At 42.2% G+C, this 16610-nt stretch overlaps 1 protein-coding gene across 6 annotated transcripts in view; it reads left to right on the top strand.

The window, feature by feature from the left end:
* Positions 1 to 3492, top strand: part of TMEM241 (transmembrane protein 241) — a 54684-nt gene extending 51192 nt beyond the window's left edge. For 2 of the 6 annotated variants that reach the window (XM_053952911.1, XM_053952902.1), the window contains exon 15: positions 2807 to 3492. In XM_053952911.1, the coding sequence (XP_053808886.1) occupies positions 2807 to 2867 (61 nt within the window). In that variant the 3' untranslated portion in view covers positions 2868 to 3492. Of the gene's footprint in view, positions 1 to 20; positions 71 to 333; positions 358 to 385; positions 467 to 2806 lie in introns of those variants that run through there. The other 4 variants (XM_053952893.1, XM_053952886.1, XM_053952918.1 and 1 more) reach the window with 3 other exon arrangements.
* Positions 3493 to 16610: the final 13118 nt, after the last annotated feature.

The following is a 16610-nucleotide window of genomic DNA, read 5'->3' as shown; positions in this document are numbered from 1 at the left end:
TTTGATCTGTGTTTGTGTAGCACACAGTGAAAGGGAATCACAGAGCCTGCCTGATGCTCCTAAATGCTTCTGCCACGCAAATAACTTCTCTGAGGACAGATTTGTTAATGGAAATAAAAATCTACTTACTTTGAAAAGCTTTAAGCTTCCTTCTTTCTACTTGATTCATGATTCATTCAGTTTGATTGCCATCCTAAAGATTCAGCTCTGCACTGAATGGAATTTGCATGTCCTTTCTTCAGGTGTGATAAGAGCCTTATAGAAAGGAGAATCTCCAATTCAGACTGGCCCCATTTACTTATGTGTTAATATGGATTACTATCTGTATTTTAGGTATGTGTAGTCTCAAATACTGAAGTAAGTTGTGCATTTTTTTTGGCTCTAGGAAATACATGCTGCCTGTGCATGTCAGAGACTTAACCAATGTCAAAGCACCTACAAAGCACTCCTAGTCTAGGCCATTAACTTGCTGCTCTTCACCATGTTTTGCATGTGCTTGTGCAGGTCTGTCACATGTGTGCTAGAGGCAGACTTTGATATACATCTGTATTCACTGACACGTGCACTAAAAATAAATGTGTCCCTTTATTAATGTGTACCTTTGTTAATGTGAGCACACGGACCCATAGAGTTGCACACATGCCACCTGCCCTGTATGGACTGAAACTTCTATAAATTATGAACACATCTGTATGCTTAAAAGAAAATTTGCTTTAGCCCTTGGACCACTGTTACACTTTGATTGTCATAATTAAAAAAGAAAACTATTTCTTTTTTTTTTTTTTTTTTAGTTTTAATTTTGTTAGTGCTTGTGCATTGGCAGTGCCTTGACTTAGCAGCAAAGCTCTGGAAATAGTTTGTTGGATGATAGCAGCTGCAAAGTACTCATGAGAACATTAATCACTGAGGATTTTAGTGCTGCTCCAGTGTGGTCATGGACAATATCATATGTTCATTTTTGAACTATGGGCAAGTGCAGTTAGCTGTCATCCCACTATAAACAGAAGCTGGAGGGTTTGCCACATGGGAAAATGAAGGTAAAATCAAGGGCTGGCATTTAGCCGTGCTTTTTGCTCTGCTTCATCTTGAAGATACAACAATGGTTTCCATTTGCCTAGTAATTTGGGCTGCATGGGCATGTGGATCCCAAGATTTCAAATCCTTCATAAAGGGATTCTTCTTCTCTGATGTAAGACATATGATATTAAAGAACAGCTCTGGTACAGGCATCTCTTTACAGAACAAGGCTGGGCAGTTTATTATCTTTTGTACATAATTGCCAGTCTCATTTTTGAAATGGTATGTCAGAGACAGATTTAATCTCTGTTAAAAATTTAGAAAACAACACAACTATAGAAACAGGAAAAAAAATTTCTAAGGTCTTCTGTATGTAGTGTTTTGTTTTGTTTTTTTTTTTTCCTTTAGGACAAAGTGTATATTATCCAACCGTAGATTCCAAAGGAATAAATGCATAGTGTTTATAACTGGAGCTGAAATAAGATATGGGGGTTCACCGTCTCCAGAAAAAAAACACTCAGAAGTTGTTACCAACTGCAGGTGGCCAGACTCAGTGGTTTAGATCCTTTTTGAAAAGCTTGCAGCCCTTGCAGCCTTTTGCTCCTTGTTGGTAATTCCACACCAAAACTATTCTGTCTTCCCAGTGGACGTCACAGACTGTCTGTAGCACCTACTTTCCAGGGCTTTTTACTGTGTAATTGTAGGATGTTGTGCTGTTGTTATACAATATTTTTTTCCTCTCAGGAACAAGGGCAATTATGTGGTTTTAAAAAAGCTCACCAAAGCTAAGATTTAAGTGAATGTAATGCTATTAGTCCAAAGAGCCTTCAGCTTTACATGCTTTTTTTTTTTCCAAGGGGAAAAAAAAAAGTACTCTTAGAAATTAACTTAACAGAAGTTTGTTTTGTTTATAAAGTTCAGTAAGGAGCTTTTCTGTTTCATAAGCTAATTAAGCCATGGGGCTAAGATGAAAGGTCAGTACACTTAGCTTTGCACTGTTCTAAAAGGGGAGAAGAGTCGGCATCTTACCATATTCCTGTCAGCTGTGAGAGATAACAGAGGACACTTGGGGATTATTAACTATTGCATGCATTGAGTGGGTTGATAGCAAATTTAAGTGAAGGTTTTTGTAAAACCATTCATCCTGACTTGGAGCCCTGCTCCTAGGCTGACTCTTGGGGAGCAGCCTTAGTGCCATGGCTGTGCTGTGAGCAGCACAGGAAAGAAGGTCTTGGGCACATGTGCCTTTTTGGCTGGGGCAGCTCCTTTCACCTCACCAAGAGAGGCAAACACAGCAATTTCTACTGGCCTCACTATGCCAGTGGGATCACCCCAATATGAAAATGTTTTCCCAGATTTCACCTTGTCCACAAAACCTAGGCTTTACATCTCCTCCTGATGCTGTGAACTGGAAAGTTTTCAGGACAGAACACAAACAGAAATTGCAAGAGGGAAGCAATGTGCTAATAAGGTTCAAACTCTCTTGCCTTCCTTCCCCATTCTTGCAGGTGTAGGGGTGTGCAGCTATTCTTGTAACTAGGGGCAACCTTCTCCATTTAGATTCCTGTCTTTGCATTTTGACTGAATAGCACCAGCCCAAAACCACAGGAAAGGTAGTTTCTGATGAGATCATTTAAATAAGATATTTTGGGTTTCAGCATTTTCTTAGCAAGGCAAATGAAAAAAATCACCTGGGTTACTGTCTCTAGGTTGGAATATGTTTAGATGTTTTTTGTATCAAGTAGAAAGACTTACATGATGCTAAATTTGTGATATACTTTGTTTACAGCCTTGTGGTCGGTGGAGTTGGAGAAGCATTGCTTGTTTACACTGAAAGGACAGGCACATAAAGAGGAACCAGATCTCACCAGCTGGAAAAGAGCTGACTTGCAGCCTAGAGACACTATCATGAAAAAAAGCAGCAGCAGGAATGAAGAAGTGCAACCAAACATGAGGAAAGGGATCTTTTTTTTTTTTTTTTTTTTAATTAAGAAAAGAACCTATGCTATTAATAGTGCTGGTAAGGGAGCAGCATAGTTGGCAAAGATGGTAACGAGCCTTTGCCTCAAAGCACAAGACCAACTATATCAGAGTGATGTGGTAAATAAAAAACTGCACTGTATCATGCTGATGGCTCTGTGTGAGCACCACTCAGTAGCAGCTTCTTACACAGGGAGCTAAACTCAGGAAAAGCAGCATTCCCCACGGGATGCCCCCGGTGTTTTTTTTTTTTTTTTTTTGAAGCAGACAGCAGGTCATACCAAACAATGTATAAATTCAGGATCTGGAAGGATGGATTTTGCCTCCAACTGTTCTGTAAGCAGCAAGCTGCCACACACAGATCTCTAGTCATGTTGTCTGAACTGGCACAGGGACTGAGGCCAAAGGGCTTGTGGACATAATCCCCTTCTGGAACTGTGGCGGTCTGACAGTCTTTCAGAAAGGGAAAATCAGCAATAAATCTCAATATCTGTAGTGATTCTCTTTGTGAATTTTTTTCTCTCCCATTCGCTGAGATTTCTCTTGAACTCTGCCAATTTTTGTCAGCTGGAGGGGGTGGAGGAACACGTACTGTTCCCAGCAGTGGTTTGTCTCTTAAATTATTGCAAGAGGAAACAAAGAACATGAACCTTGAATGAATGGAAAGGAAATTAATCTTGAGGGTTCTTAAAGTAATTTCACTTCTGGTTGCTTAATGGCTGTTAGAAATTAGTCTTGATGTATTAAAGCCTGCAATCAATGTGAAAGTAATATTAAATGATGAGTTTATATTGTGGGAAAGGTTTACATGGTAAAAGGAACTTGAGAACACATCTTCAATGAGGAAAGGGACTTGTCTCACTTGATGTTAGATATGTAAAGTGTAGTCCCTTAATCTAAGTTGACCAAGTTTCCTTCATGGTCAATGGAAAGAGGGTTGCCCTCACAGAGATGATCCTTCTTGAATAGATTGCTGTGTTAGGAAGTGCATATTTCTCTGTAGATACAAACTGGCTAGCTAGTCTAGACAAGACACGTGGTTTCTACAGAGTTACAGTTACCGGAGGCTTCAATCTAACAATTTCAACCAGATGGGCTTGAAAATATGGCTACATTTTAATTTCAAATAAAACACCATAGGTTAACAAAGAAGGTAAATTTTACAAATGTTTGCAGTCAGTTTCTATGACTAGAGAATTTTAGAAAGAGATTAGTTGGTTTTCAGAAAAAAAAATTGCTGCAAAGAGAAGCTTATGAGAGAAGTGCTGTGGTCAATATTGTACCTAAGCTTATCTCAGTCTATCACAAAAGATCTCTTCATGTGGGTGTATTGTCTGTGTACGTTGGGTCTCACTCTGGCTTGAGTTTGGCGTGAGCCATTGTCCTAGTTTAGGGCAAATTTCGGAGAAAATCTCTGGAAGGAGCCCCCAAAGCAAACCCCCCACGGCCCCTCTCCCACCTGGTTTGGGAAGAATTTCCTGGGAGAGAAGTGGAAAAAAAACCTGTTTATTTAACAGGCAAAACACTCCCCAATTAAAAAAAAAAACAAAAAAAAAAACAAAACAAAAAAAAAAAAAACACCAAAAAACCCAAACAAACAAACAAAAAAAAAAAACCCACAGAAACACCACAACACCAGATGACAAAACTCTTTCACCACTCTGAAGAGATGACAAATTCAGAAAGTCTCTCCTGGGAGTGGTTGCTCTGTTATTGGTCTCCGGTGCTGGGGATGGCTACTGCAGGTCACAAAGTGCAAACTCTCGGTGTTTCTTGGTGTTTCCCAGGTCCCAGTGCTGAGCAGGTTTGAATGGTATTCAGGAAAGGGAAAGAAAAAAAAAACAATCCAGGGTAAAAATTGGACTGCCTAGCTAAACTAACTAATAAGCAAAAGCAAGGGCAAAGCAAGCAAGCCAGCAGGCAAGCAATCCTAACCTCTCCTAGACACAGACCATGGGGGAAGATGAGCCGGCTGATAACAAGACAAAACAATCCTTCACTTTTCAGAGTCAGTCTTGAAAGGTACAGAACATAATATTAAGCATAAACAGAACACGACTGGGGATACAAGCACCATACCATCACCCTAGGACAGCCATTTTTTTGCCAGGTGGTAAAGCTCAGGTTTGAGAATAAAGGGGGAAGAGAGGGACAAGCATGAAAAAATAAATGCTTGAGCTTGAGCACTAGTCCTGAAACCAGCATGAGCCACATGGGCAGTTGGGCTCGTACACCCAGTGAGCCATGACACAGCCAGCCATGGGTCCTCATGGCATTCCAGTCTGTAAATTCAGACAGTGCTTGGAGTGATGGCTGCAGTATTCTGGCTTTCCCCAGGCAATTCTCTCTGCCAGCCAGTTGTGGCAATGCAGTAGGATCCTTGCTATGCCACCTTTCTGCTGACTTTGAAGTGAATAGTGACCCTAGGAGACCTCATGGAAGAGTCCCTGCGTGATTGCTGGGGTTTTGCAATCGGAGCTGGAACCCTTGCTGTGGGAAAAGCTCATCTTGTACCTCTCTTCTTGCATAACTTTCAAGGGTAGGCTGCAGTCTGTCTTTTTTTTTTTTTCTTCCTCTATCTTGTCTGTGCTGTTCATAGCAATGTGCAGAACACCCATTTGCTTTCTTGCCGGTGGTCTCAATGGAAAGGCAGAGGCCAAACCAGCAGCCAGGGTTGCAATAGCACTTTGATCAGAGGGCATCTTGGCATGGCTGCAGGAAGCTTGTTTGGCTGCAACAAGTATTTCTGTTGTCTGGGCTCTGGGGGAATTCACTGCCTGCAGATACTGCATTAGTATCCTCATGCACAGTGAGCCAACTGCCTTTTCATTTAACTCACACATGTTAAACAACACTGAACTGCTTAACTTCTGCTTGCATTTTTTTGTGCTTTAGTGCAGCATGCTTGCATTTCTGAGATTCTGCTTGAGGTAAGTAACAAGTGCAGGTTTAAACTGCTACATAAGCAAATCAAAGAACCACAGTTAACCGTGGAGTTGGGCTCCTCTGTCAAACACAACTGGTTCAGCACCCTCTGAACCAACCCCACCTGCTTCAGGTGAGAGTGACCTCTGCAGAGCAGCATGAGGCTCATCAGTCTTGCTGAAAACTCAGATTAGGGTGGAAATAGAGCTCAGTGGCCTTCAAAATCCATCTTTGTATATTGGGAGTTGTCTTTAGGTGTTGAAGGCACGGCTTGGCATCCTTCTTGCTCAGGCTGTTGCAGAGGGGGCAGCACAACCAGGTTCCAGTGTGGCATCTGCCTCTGGGAGAGTCCTGTGAGCCAAGGGTGAGTTCAGCACTGCTCACAGTGAGCTGTCAAAGGGTCAGCCCTGTGGTGGGGCAAGCGGTGGTGGGGAGAGAGCCCTTGGGGGACTTCTGGCTGTTGGAACAAGTGGTGCCTTTCTCAACACGTGTGTGCTGGGTTGGGAATGCCAGCCAGGATCTGGTGACCAGCAGTTGCAAAGCCCCAAGATGGCATCTCAGCTGCCAGTGCAGAGCAGCTCATACAAACCTAAAGGTCAGCTCTGGGAGGGCACCAAGACGACCCTGGCTCTCCACCACTGCCCTTGGGAAGGTGTATGTTCCCACCAGTGGCATCCAAGGGAGCAGAGACACAGAGCTGGTTGGGCTCCCTGGTCCTCACAGCCCTGGGTGAACAGGCAATGGCAGCAGAGGAGAAATGTGGGCAGGGCAGGCACTACTGGCTGCTTGCAGAGGTTGGGGACTGGAGGGGATTGGAGTAGAGCAAACCTGGTGATTTCCTGAAAAAGCAGTGCCCTGGTCTTTCATTCAGCTCTGCCACAGAAGGAGGGATGCTGCATAATAAAGAACACACTTCAGGGTTGTTAAAGTGATCTTCAAAGCAGGAAACCTCAGAAGTTCAAGCTTAAAATGGCTCTTGCAAGACACACGAACAGTTATGTTAAGTACTTTGAAGCAGGAATATACAAGGTTGGGCCATTTATATCTAATTGACCTTTTTTGAGTCAGTCAAAAACACAAAGTGCCGAACACACAGCTCTGAGGAAGAGGAGTTCCTTTAGGTTGCAGAGAAGCAATGAGACCGATTAATGCCTGAATGCAAAGTGGTGGGTCTGTAGCTCAGCTGATACAAAACACTCCACATTTATCAGTATCCAGAATTTAAGGAATTTACTGTTCTTGGGTTGTCAACACATGAGACTAGAGAGAAAAAAATGGAGTGTGCTTACTAGTCTTTCTAAAAGGCAGCAGATGCTAGAGGCTGTCCCATCATGCCCTTTTCACATCTACTGGTTTTGATCAAATCACTGACAGAGATGGTCCTGAATCATGTCGTACCTTTTTGATCCTACCTTGCTTACACCTATTTTCCAAGTGTCTTTTTTTTTTTTTTCTTAAAAAGTAATTGGAACAAGGCTTGTGTTATCCACTGCAGTGGCATGACTCATGCCTGTGGCTGGCCTTCATCATAGAGAGCATCTGCTTAAAGCCAAGTGCCATCAAAAGAAGACTTGAAGAGTAAAGCTGCTGGATATGGACTACAAGTGGATTACAAAAATGCAGGCCACAAGGATTCTGTTTTGAAACAATCTGGATCCGGCGGCTGTAACATAACTTCCAGCAGAAAATGTTATTAAATTAATTAAATGACCCTGATATTTAACACTGAAGTGAATCTTTTCTTGCTTATTGCTGTGTTGTGTTGGCAGAGAATCTATGCCAGTCTTTCAATAGGAGCTGAAAATCTGCAGAGCAAGTGATCTTAGCAAAAAGCAATAGGGAAACCTTTAAAATTATTTTTTAAAGAAGCTCTGGACCTGTTAAAATATTTGGTAAGGGATAGAACTGTGATTTACCATTACTCTTTGTAAAACCTGTGTCCGAGTTGGTGGATGAGTGTGTGTATATATATATATGTTCATTTCCCACCCTCAAACAAGAAGATCTAAAGAATTCAAGAAATGCGATGTCAATATAGCACATGCTTTGAAAAGGATGCTTTATTAAGTATTGTAGAAAAGTTAGTTGCTGGGAGCTGTGCTGAGAGCTGAGGAAAGGTTTCCTCCAGCTCCTGTAAGCTAAAGGAGATGATGGGTTGAAGAAAACTCATGGCAAATTTGCCTTGCCCAGAGCTGAATGAACAGCTTTCAAACAGATCATCTGCTATTGTGAACCCGGCAACAGGCTCAGTGTGAAACTTTAATCCTGTTCCAGAGGATAGACACAGGAACAGGCTCATTTGGTTTGAAAAGAAGGTGTGGGTGAGGGGAAGGAGACTGGGGGCAGGACTAAAAAAAATTGAGACTGACATACTTTTGTACAAGTAGATAAAATAGGATGAGATTCTGCTTCTGAAAATGTGTTTCTTATTCATAGGTTTGGGGGGTGGGGGCTTCAGCTTTTCTTTGTGGGCTTGTTTTGCTTCTTTTAAACTAGGGTGTATTACAAATGCAAGTCTGTTTAGTCCCAAAAAGGAATTAGAGGAGCCTATGAAGGTTGTGTAACTATTTCCATATTATTTGCCTGGTTTGGGAAGCTTAACCCTTTTTTAAACTAAAGTGTCATTGTGTAAGCCTCCATTTCTTCTAGAAAATGGACTGGTTTTTGTAATAATGCTGGAAAAAAAGTTGCACTCTCTTCTGGATCACCAGGATAGGGAGTCTTTAGTATCTCTAATGGGAAGGAGTCACACTGCTCTTCTACCTTTTAATAATTGCCTTGGCTTCCACAGTAGGTGGGAGTAGTCAGCCAGCATGTTAAGTTCTTGATTTGATGGTACACAAAACTCCTTTGAAAGCCACACTGGGAGCATGATTAGTAAATTTTGTCTTTTGTTCTGTCATTACGCTTTGAAAACAGATAGCCCTGGACTTGTTCAGCTGTGAACTTGCTGCCCATATAGAGAAGGCTGTATATAGAAGAATATTGTGAAATGGCTGTCTCTCTCTTTGTGCCTCTGCCAGGCAATGGGTGAAATCCCATAGCTGCACTCACAGATGTGACTGTGGGAGACCCTGTGACTGCTTGAGCTTTTCTGCTTCCTGTTTGCCATCAGCAGTCCTGTACCTTTCGTGACTCCTGACAAACATCGGTTTGACAGGGAGGAAAACTTACACATTCACAGGTAAAGCTGGTGAAGAAGTGGTTGCTCTACCCTAGGATTCATGCTGGTTCAAGTACTTGAGGGCCAGTACATCTTGGGAATCAAAGGCCAGGCCCATTTTCCTGTAGGAGTTTGATCCCTGTTTACACTTAAACTTCAGATTTCTGTACCACTGCCCCTGGGGAAAGCTGGTGCACCAACAAGTTTGTTTATGCTGTAGTTGCAGGCAACGAGTGCCTTGTGATACTGTGTAAGAACAGCACCTGCCTGGAGCAAGCTGGCTGAATAAAACAACGAGCATAACCCTTTTGAAACTGATAAGGAGAAGGGTTGATGTTGTTTGGAGGAAATGGTTATTCAGATTGAAACTGGGTCATTAGGCAATGAAGATGGAAAGGAAAAGTGGAGAGCTAGGAATGCTGTTTGCCATGCATAAGCACAGAAGAAGTATCACTGACAACAGTTAGACTAACAAGAGGGTTGGAGTTTCTGCTAAAAGGACTGTGTTTCAGTCATGAAGTTGTTGTTAAGCAGAAAGGTTTTGGAGATTTGCAGATGTCCACTGTAAGGACTGTGTGGCTGTAATTAGCAGTCACATTGCAAAAGCAGAAAGCATTCATTGACTGGGATGGGAAACACCTCAAGGCAAATATTTCTTGAATCTTCCTTTGAAAGCTGTGGAGACCAAGCTAGTCTGGGTAATCATCCCCTCTAGCCCTGGCTAGAGACAGAAACCAAAAGGGATTTTTCCTGTTTCTCTGTCACATATCTTCTGGGACACCAAGGGATGTGTTTGGCCTCAAACATGGAAAACATCTTTTAAGGAGTCACTTCTCCTTTACTGATCACCTAGAAACTGGTCTGTTCTTTGCCTTGTCGGGGAAGAGGTCTCTGTGCCAGTTACCATCACAAGTTCACAAGTTAAAAAATTAAGTTCTTTCAGGTTTGGGCAGGCAGAAGAAATTTTAATTGAGACCCTTTATGCCCATAATCTGCAACCCTGTGGGCAGTCCAATGCCAGAAAAAAGATTATCAGCATGTTGCAGAGGATGCTCAGCATGATCAGCTCTTATGGTGAGTTTTTCCATTTAAGCTGAACGGCAGAAGTGACAACCCCATTTCAGTGTCAGTGGAGATCAAGCTGGAGGTAATGCTGTTATGTGACTCTGCAGGCATTGCCCTGGATCTCACATGCAGCATTTGAATGACCCGATCTACTTGTGCAGGAAGCTTCAGCAGTTAGTAGAGAACATCCCCATTGCTGTAATGTAAGAGACAATACATTTTAGCAGGCAGAAGCAAACAGCCTCCAAGTTCTTCTCGGCTGCCGGTTGTCCCCCTGCCAAAGCCTGAGATCTGCAAATCACTCCCATAATGGCCACTCAGAAAACACAGTTGAACTTTCTTTCAAACATTATGTTCCTTTTGGGTGAAATTAATTGTTTTCCCTCATTTGGTGTCTCCAGTTATGGTCAAAGAATTATGATGTAGGATAGACACAGAAGCTAAAAATTTCAGCAAGGCAGCTTTTATTTCTTTATTATAGTTGTCTGTTCATATTGTCTTCAGCATGGGTGCTCCTTGGTCTTATTATTGATGATGAATAAGAACAGACTGTGCAGAGATTAACACAGATGGTTGTAGCCTCAAGACTTGATGAGCTGTTACCAAAAAAAATAAATCTCTACTTTGAAGGAGAGCCTTACACAACAGAATTTCATGTGGTTCAGCTGTATTCAAAGGGGAATATTAAAATTGCTGAGCAAAGAATTGAATGGCTCCTGTTGTGAATAGCTGTCTGTATGGGTAAGTTGCTTACCACAGTCTCTCAGATGGAAAAAACTCAACTATAGTGTTTTCTTTTGGGTTAAAACAAATAAACAAACCTATAAAACAAACCCTCTGTGATTCAGAAACGTTTGGAGAGAAGCAGCATAGCTCACCAGTGCAAATGCTGAATTGCAAAGGCAGCACCACTGAAAATTTTGACAGAGGAGCCCTTAAACTCCTGCTATAGAATAAGTGTAAAAGCTATAGAATAACTTCTCCTTGCCCTTCAAAATCCCTCTCACGTTTTTTACTCTTCTTGTTTCTGAAAACATGCCACAAAGGCACCATTCTGGTTCAAACCCCTCTTTGAAACTGTAGAAAGTCAGTTTTAAAGAAGTATATGCAGTGGAAAACAGCTGAGATGGCTGTGTAACCTGTTGCTGTTGGAGCATGTGGGGCTCCAACAGATCGTGGGAAATCAGGGAGAGTTTTTAGACTAAAGATAACTTGGGTCTAGTACCATGTTCTGCACCGTGAGCTAATAAGCCAGATCTTTTAAACTGATGCAAATGAAATCTTCTGTGTCAATCATGTTCCTCTCTTCCCTTTGTATGGGCTTCAGGCTAGATACAGCTCCTGTAAACAGATGGCTGTGCTGATGGGAATGTCTTAGGCTGTGACTTCAGCTAGCAAGAGGAAAATAAGGGAATATTATGTTGCACCACCTCCCAGTCCTTGCAATCATTTCATCCAAAAGTAAAGACTGGAAGGGTTTTGCAAGTGTTTGTGTTTTTTAGGGAAAGGAGAGAATGGAACATGCTCTTAACCATATTGGTCTCTCTGAGAGACTTCATGAACTCACTTCATGACAAATTCTTTCATGGGCTGGAGATTTGGCTGTCTTGCCTTAATAGGAAGGTACCAAGTAGCCCAAAATATTTTTGACCACTCCAAAAATATGTTCCTGCTATAGAATTCTATCATCATTTTCCATGTAACAGTTTAAAAACAAACAATAAAGCAAGACCATGGCATGAGATTTCAGCTAGAGCATTCTTTAAGGTTTTGTTTTTTTGGGGGGGTGTGGGGGGGTGGGGGGATGGTTGTAAAATGCATTAAGTTTCCATTTCATCATACTGGTTTCACCTTCTCCTGTATTCTATGGTAGTTTTATATAAGTAGCCATAATTACAGTGATAGTTTTACTTTATTGCTACACTGTTAACTGCAAAAAAAGAAAAAACAGCATACGAGGACAGTATTGTTATTATCAATCACTGGGTTTAAAAGCTGCAATTTTGCTTGGTTTTACAGATTTTAATGTATTTATTTTTCCCCCTAGGAATCCCATTGCTAGGCTCTAAGCTTGGTTGGGATTTGAAAAGCCTCTTCACTGATTCACTGTCTTCTGCTCCATGGACAGCAGCAACCCAGGTGTAGATTGTTTTCCATGTGCCTTGATGGGCTTCCCCAATGTCTGATCAGGTTTTCAGTAAAGGTGACTTCTCTAAGCTCTTTATTCTACTGACACTGTAGAATGATGTCTTCAAGATTCCTACCACTTTCTCAAATCAGATGGGTGTCGTCAGATATGTCTCACATCTTTAAAAGGTGAACAACTTGGGTGGTTAGCAAATGTGATACTGGTTCTATCCTATGTGTTCAGTTTTGCTAAATGTTTGAACTTCCTGCTGGTGAGGAATATTTTAATTCCATAGCCCTGTGGCCTTGCAGACGTTCGTGCTCCCTTCCTTGTGACCCAAGGATCTGCTTTGGGTCACAGACTGCCATTTCTTTAATATCTGTCTGCAATTATTGTGCTGCCACCATCAATTAAATTCTCCAGATATTTTTCTTCCTGGTCTCCTGCAGCTTTAATCTGAAACTTTCCATTTTCCTGTCCATAGACACCATCACAGCCTGAACAGGGTCCAATTTTCCATTAATGGACACAGCAGGCTTTTAAAATAAATCAGACAAAGGGTGGAGTCTGCAGCTCCAGATGCACCATGTGAAAGAGTCAGCCAGACCCAACTCCCAGCACTGCATCAGCTTCTTTCTGTTTATCTTTGTGCTTATTGAAATAATAAAAGGTGAACAAAAATGGGGAGAAGTGGAGGAAAATAAGATGCCTAAACAGCAGCAGTCAAGAGAAAAGTACATAACATGGAATAAAAGAGGAAATGGGGTCTAGTTCTTAATCCGTCTGCACAATACATAATTTTAACTGTGATCTGAAATGTTCCTTAGAAAGTACATCTGAATGCAATGCCTCCTATGCTCTACTGACTGGTGGAGGTCTGACTTGGCATGATATTTCTCAGGTTTGAGGAAATGAAAGATTATGTCCTAGACAAAAAAAAAAAAAAAAAAAAAAAAAAAAAAAAAAAAAAAAAAAAATTTTTTCTTCTTTTTTTCTTTTCTATTCGGGTTGTTGTCTTAATTTACCTCCATTCTGTACAGATACACAGGCTGTCCTGGTAGGCAGATGGCAGCTTGCAGAGTCTTGTATTCAGGAGATATGAATGAACAATTTATATTGGGGCTGTCATGGGAGATGAGCACTTTGCAGTTCTTGTGCTGGTTTTGTGTGTGTTGTCATCTTGGCCCATGGAAATAGCCCAGATGTTGCTACCACAGTCTCTGCTGTGCATGGGAGGATGTTGCTCTGGAGGAAGGCATTAAATATTGAGCTTTCAAAAACATGCTGTGCTTTTGGAAGATCTGCATGTAAATGATGCAAATGCCTTGGGGTTGCTTATTAAGCTGGAGTTGGTCTAGTTTTGACTAGAAAAAATATTCACAATTAGAAGAGACTGACATAGTTGCAACCTACTGATGTTTGGAGTTGTGTTGGACTTTGTCCACCTCAAAAGTCTAAGTCTGTGTTTTGATGTTTTGCTGAAATGCTTGTGTTCCATGAGGAGCCCCAGTGCAGTCAGTGCCTGGCTGCATTGTGGGAGGTCAGAGCTCAGACTAAGTCCTCTTCAAATAGCTCACTTCAGACCTTGAAGGCAGAAGGAAGGTTGCTAATGGTTGCACTTCGATCATGCTGTTGATTCAGCAACCTCTCAGTTCTCTCACAGCTGCTGGGAGAAGAGAGGCTCACTTCTTGAGATGAAGATGATGCTGACTATATTAACAATGATGATGACTGGGTAGTCACTGCTTCAGTTCTCCCTTCTTCTCCCTTTTCCTCTAGGGATGTTACCGTGGACAATTGTGGTGATGATCCCTTTCTTCCCTTCTTGTCAGTGCTGTGGTTCCCTTTTCAAGGGAAGCTGAATGGGTGTGGGTGGTTGCACAGCCAGGTTTTATCCCAGCATGCAACTAAGAGGCAGCCAATGTATCCAGGTGGGAACGAGGCCCACTGTGCACTCCTGCCCTGCACTGAGGACAGAACTGCATCTTTCCCAATTAAAAAGGACTGCATGAGGCAGTTTAATTGACAGGTCTTAATTGCTTCACAGGCTGTGAAGCTCTGAGCTGTGAGCTCTCACTCATAGATGCAGGGCAACATGAAGAAGGTGTCTGGGCTTCAGGCTTGTAGTTACAGATGAGCTGCAAGTGGCAAGGGACTGGGGGAACAGTGTGGTCTAGACCATTCATCCAACTCAAATGGTAGCAATTCAGTCTTTTTTGACTGAGTGGGATGAGAGCAGTTTAGAAATAAAAGTGTCTTATGTGTCTTTTTAAAACTTCACAGCTACTGTTTCTTCGGTATTTTTTTTTTCTCTTTTTAAACAAAACTCCCACCCCAATATTCAGACTTCTTTGGTTGTCAACAAAAAGTACCACTAGAAACCACAGCCTCCTGTTGTTTTCTGCATTATTTATATTTTTGCAAACCATTCCTCCTTCCCTCACACAGCCTGTCAGACTCTTCAGCTCTGCAATTCTCCTGAATCTATTCCTGGCATGTTATCTTTCCTCCCCATCCAGAGTGGCTGTTTAGTTAAGAGCATGTTGAATTGTGAAGGGCTGGGGGAGGTCGTCACGACTGTGCTGCTTCCCCAGCCAGTAACTGCCATTAGCATTCCTTGCAAGAAGGGAGCAAACCAGCATGAAAGTCTTTTGTTTACTGTTTGGTGAGCTTGCTCTTTTCTTAGCACTCTATAAATATGTTGAGATTTGCCATCTTACCTCCTTTTTATTTTAATTTGGATATATGTGATGATTGGAGAAGTGCAAGATGAGGAGAAAGAGCTGAGAGCTCCCGGGAGAGCTGTGCACTCCCAGGGATTCCTGACACACAAATAGATGGGAAGAAACCTGGGGACCAGAACAGGGTTGGTTCTTTTAGTCTTCTGGTGTGGGAGTTTAAAAGCTGATGTCGTGCCTGTCACTTTTGTGCTGTGAAACACTGCCACTGTCCTTTGTAAAAACCCAGCACAGTTCAGTCCTGTGGGCAACATAAATGGTACACCAACAGGGGAAGAACAGGTGGCTTGAGTTAGTCTAGATGTCTCCAAACCCTTCCTTGCTGGAAGGCTTCAGCCTAAAGAAAAGTTTAGCTAAAGCTCTGCCTAAGATCTAAGAGAAAATCCCAATATTCCTCTCCTAAATCAATGAACAGAATCCATTCCTGGTAAACCAGTCTTTGTTTTTGAACATGGGTGATTTAGTACTGGTTTGTAAATAAACACTTCTGCCTCTTCATCCTTTTGCTCTCCCGGTTAACTCTCAAGAGTAAAAATTCTCCAGCTGCTGGTAAAAGGAAGCAATGGAGAAGAGGGAAACTTGCCCTTTGGGTGAAAGAAGGGATAGAAGGGTATAAAGGCTGGCTTATGGCTGCTGCTGCATTGAAAATGAGGGAAGTTTAGGTCTTGTGTCAGTGTTTCTGAAAACCTGACTTGCACAGCTTCTTCCCCAGTGGTTGTACCCATTGATGTTAACCAAGAGAACACTTCACTACACTTGGAGGCCCCTGGGAGAGGATTGGCTTTCTTGCCTCTACTTTCTCCTTTCAGTGTCTTGCTTAACTAAATTCCAGAACTTTGTTAAGGATTGCTGCTAAGGAGCACCACGCCCCAGAGTTCACTTAGGGGAAAGATTTCAGTTTCAAGTTAGATGAAATACTAACATGAATTCAAAAAGGTACAAATTGGTCACCAATGAAATCTGACTGCAAACTGGAAGACTTCAGGTTTGAAGAATTAAGTCCTGGAGCATCTGTCTAAATAGTGTAACAGAGGCAAGGGACCTAGCTGTCTTACGATGATGTTTAGCAAGGTTATGGAAAGGAGTGTATGACAGGATAGATGAATGTGTAGGGAGGGCAATTTATGACAGCAGCCAATATTTAGGTCTTGTTAAGGGCAGGATGTGTTTGCTGCTTAAGTCAGCAGCAACTTCTTGGTTCACCCCTGCTTGCTTTGAAGGTGTGCAGGCTATAAGCACTTCTCTCTGTCTGTTGGTCCTGGTATTTGCTGCTGGGTCTGGGCAGGGTGTATGTTTGTTGGTTTTTTTCAGGGACTGCAGAGCTCTCCTCTGAGCTCATCTGGACCATCAGGTTCCAGGCAGAGGTGGGGGTCTCTGCCTGTTACTAGTTCTCAGGAAGTTGGTGCGAATCAGTTTAGGATTCCTCAAAGGCCTTTTTCCTTTGCACACAACATTCTGTGAAAGGATGCACCTGATGCTTTTTTCCCTCTTTTTTTTCCTCCCTCTTCAGTACAGAGTTTACAGTGGCAGATGAACAAATTAAGTTCAAATCTTCTTCCCACACTCTCCTCCCTTCCCAAAGGTGCAACCTGGG

This window comes from Vidua chalybeata, chromosome 1, assembly GCF_026979565.1.
Source record: "Vidua chalybeata isolate OUT-0048 chromosome 1, bVidCha1 merged haplotype, whole genome shotgun sequence".
NCBI classification, from domain to species: Eukaryota; Metazoa; Chordata; class Aves; order Passeriformes; family Viduidae; genus Vidua; species Vidua chalybeata.
This window is presented reverse-complemented; position numbering and strand designations above follow the sequence as displayed.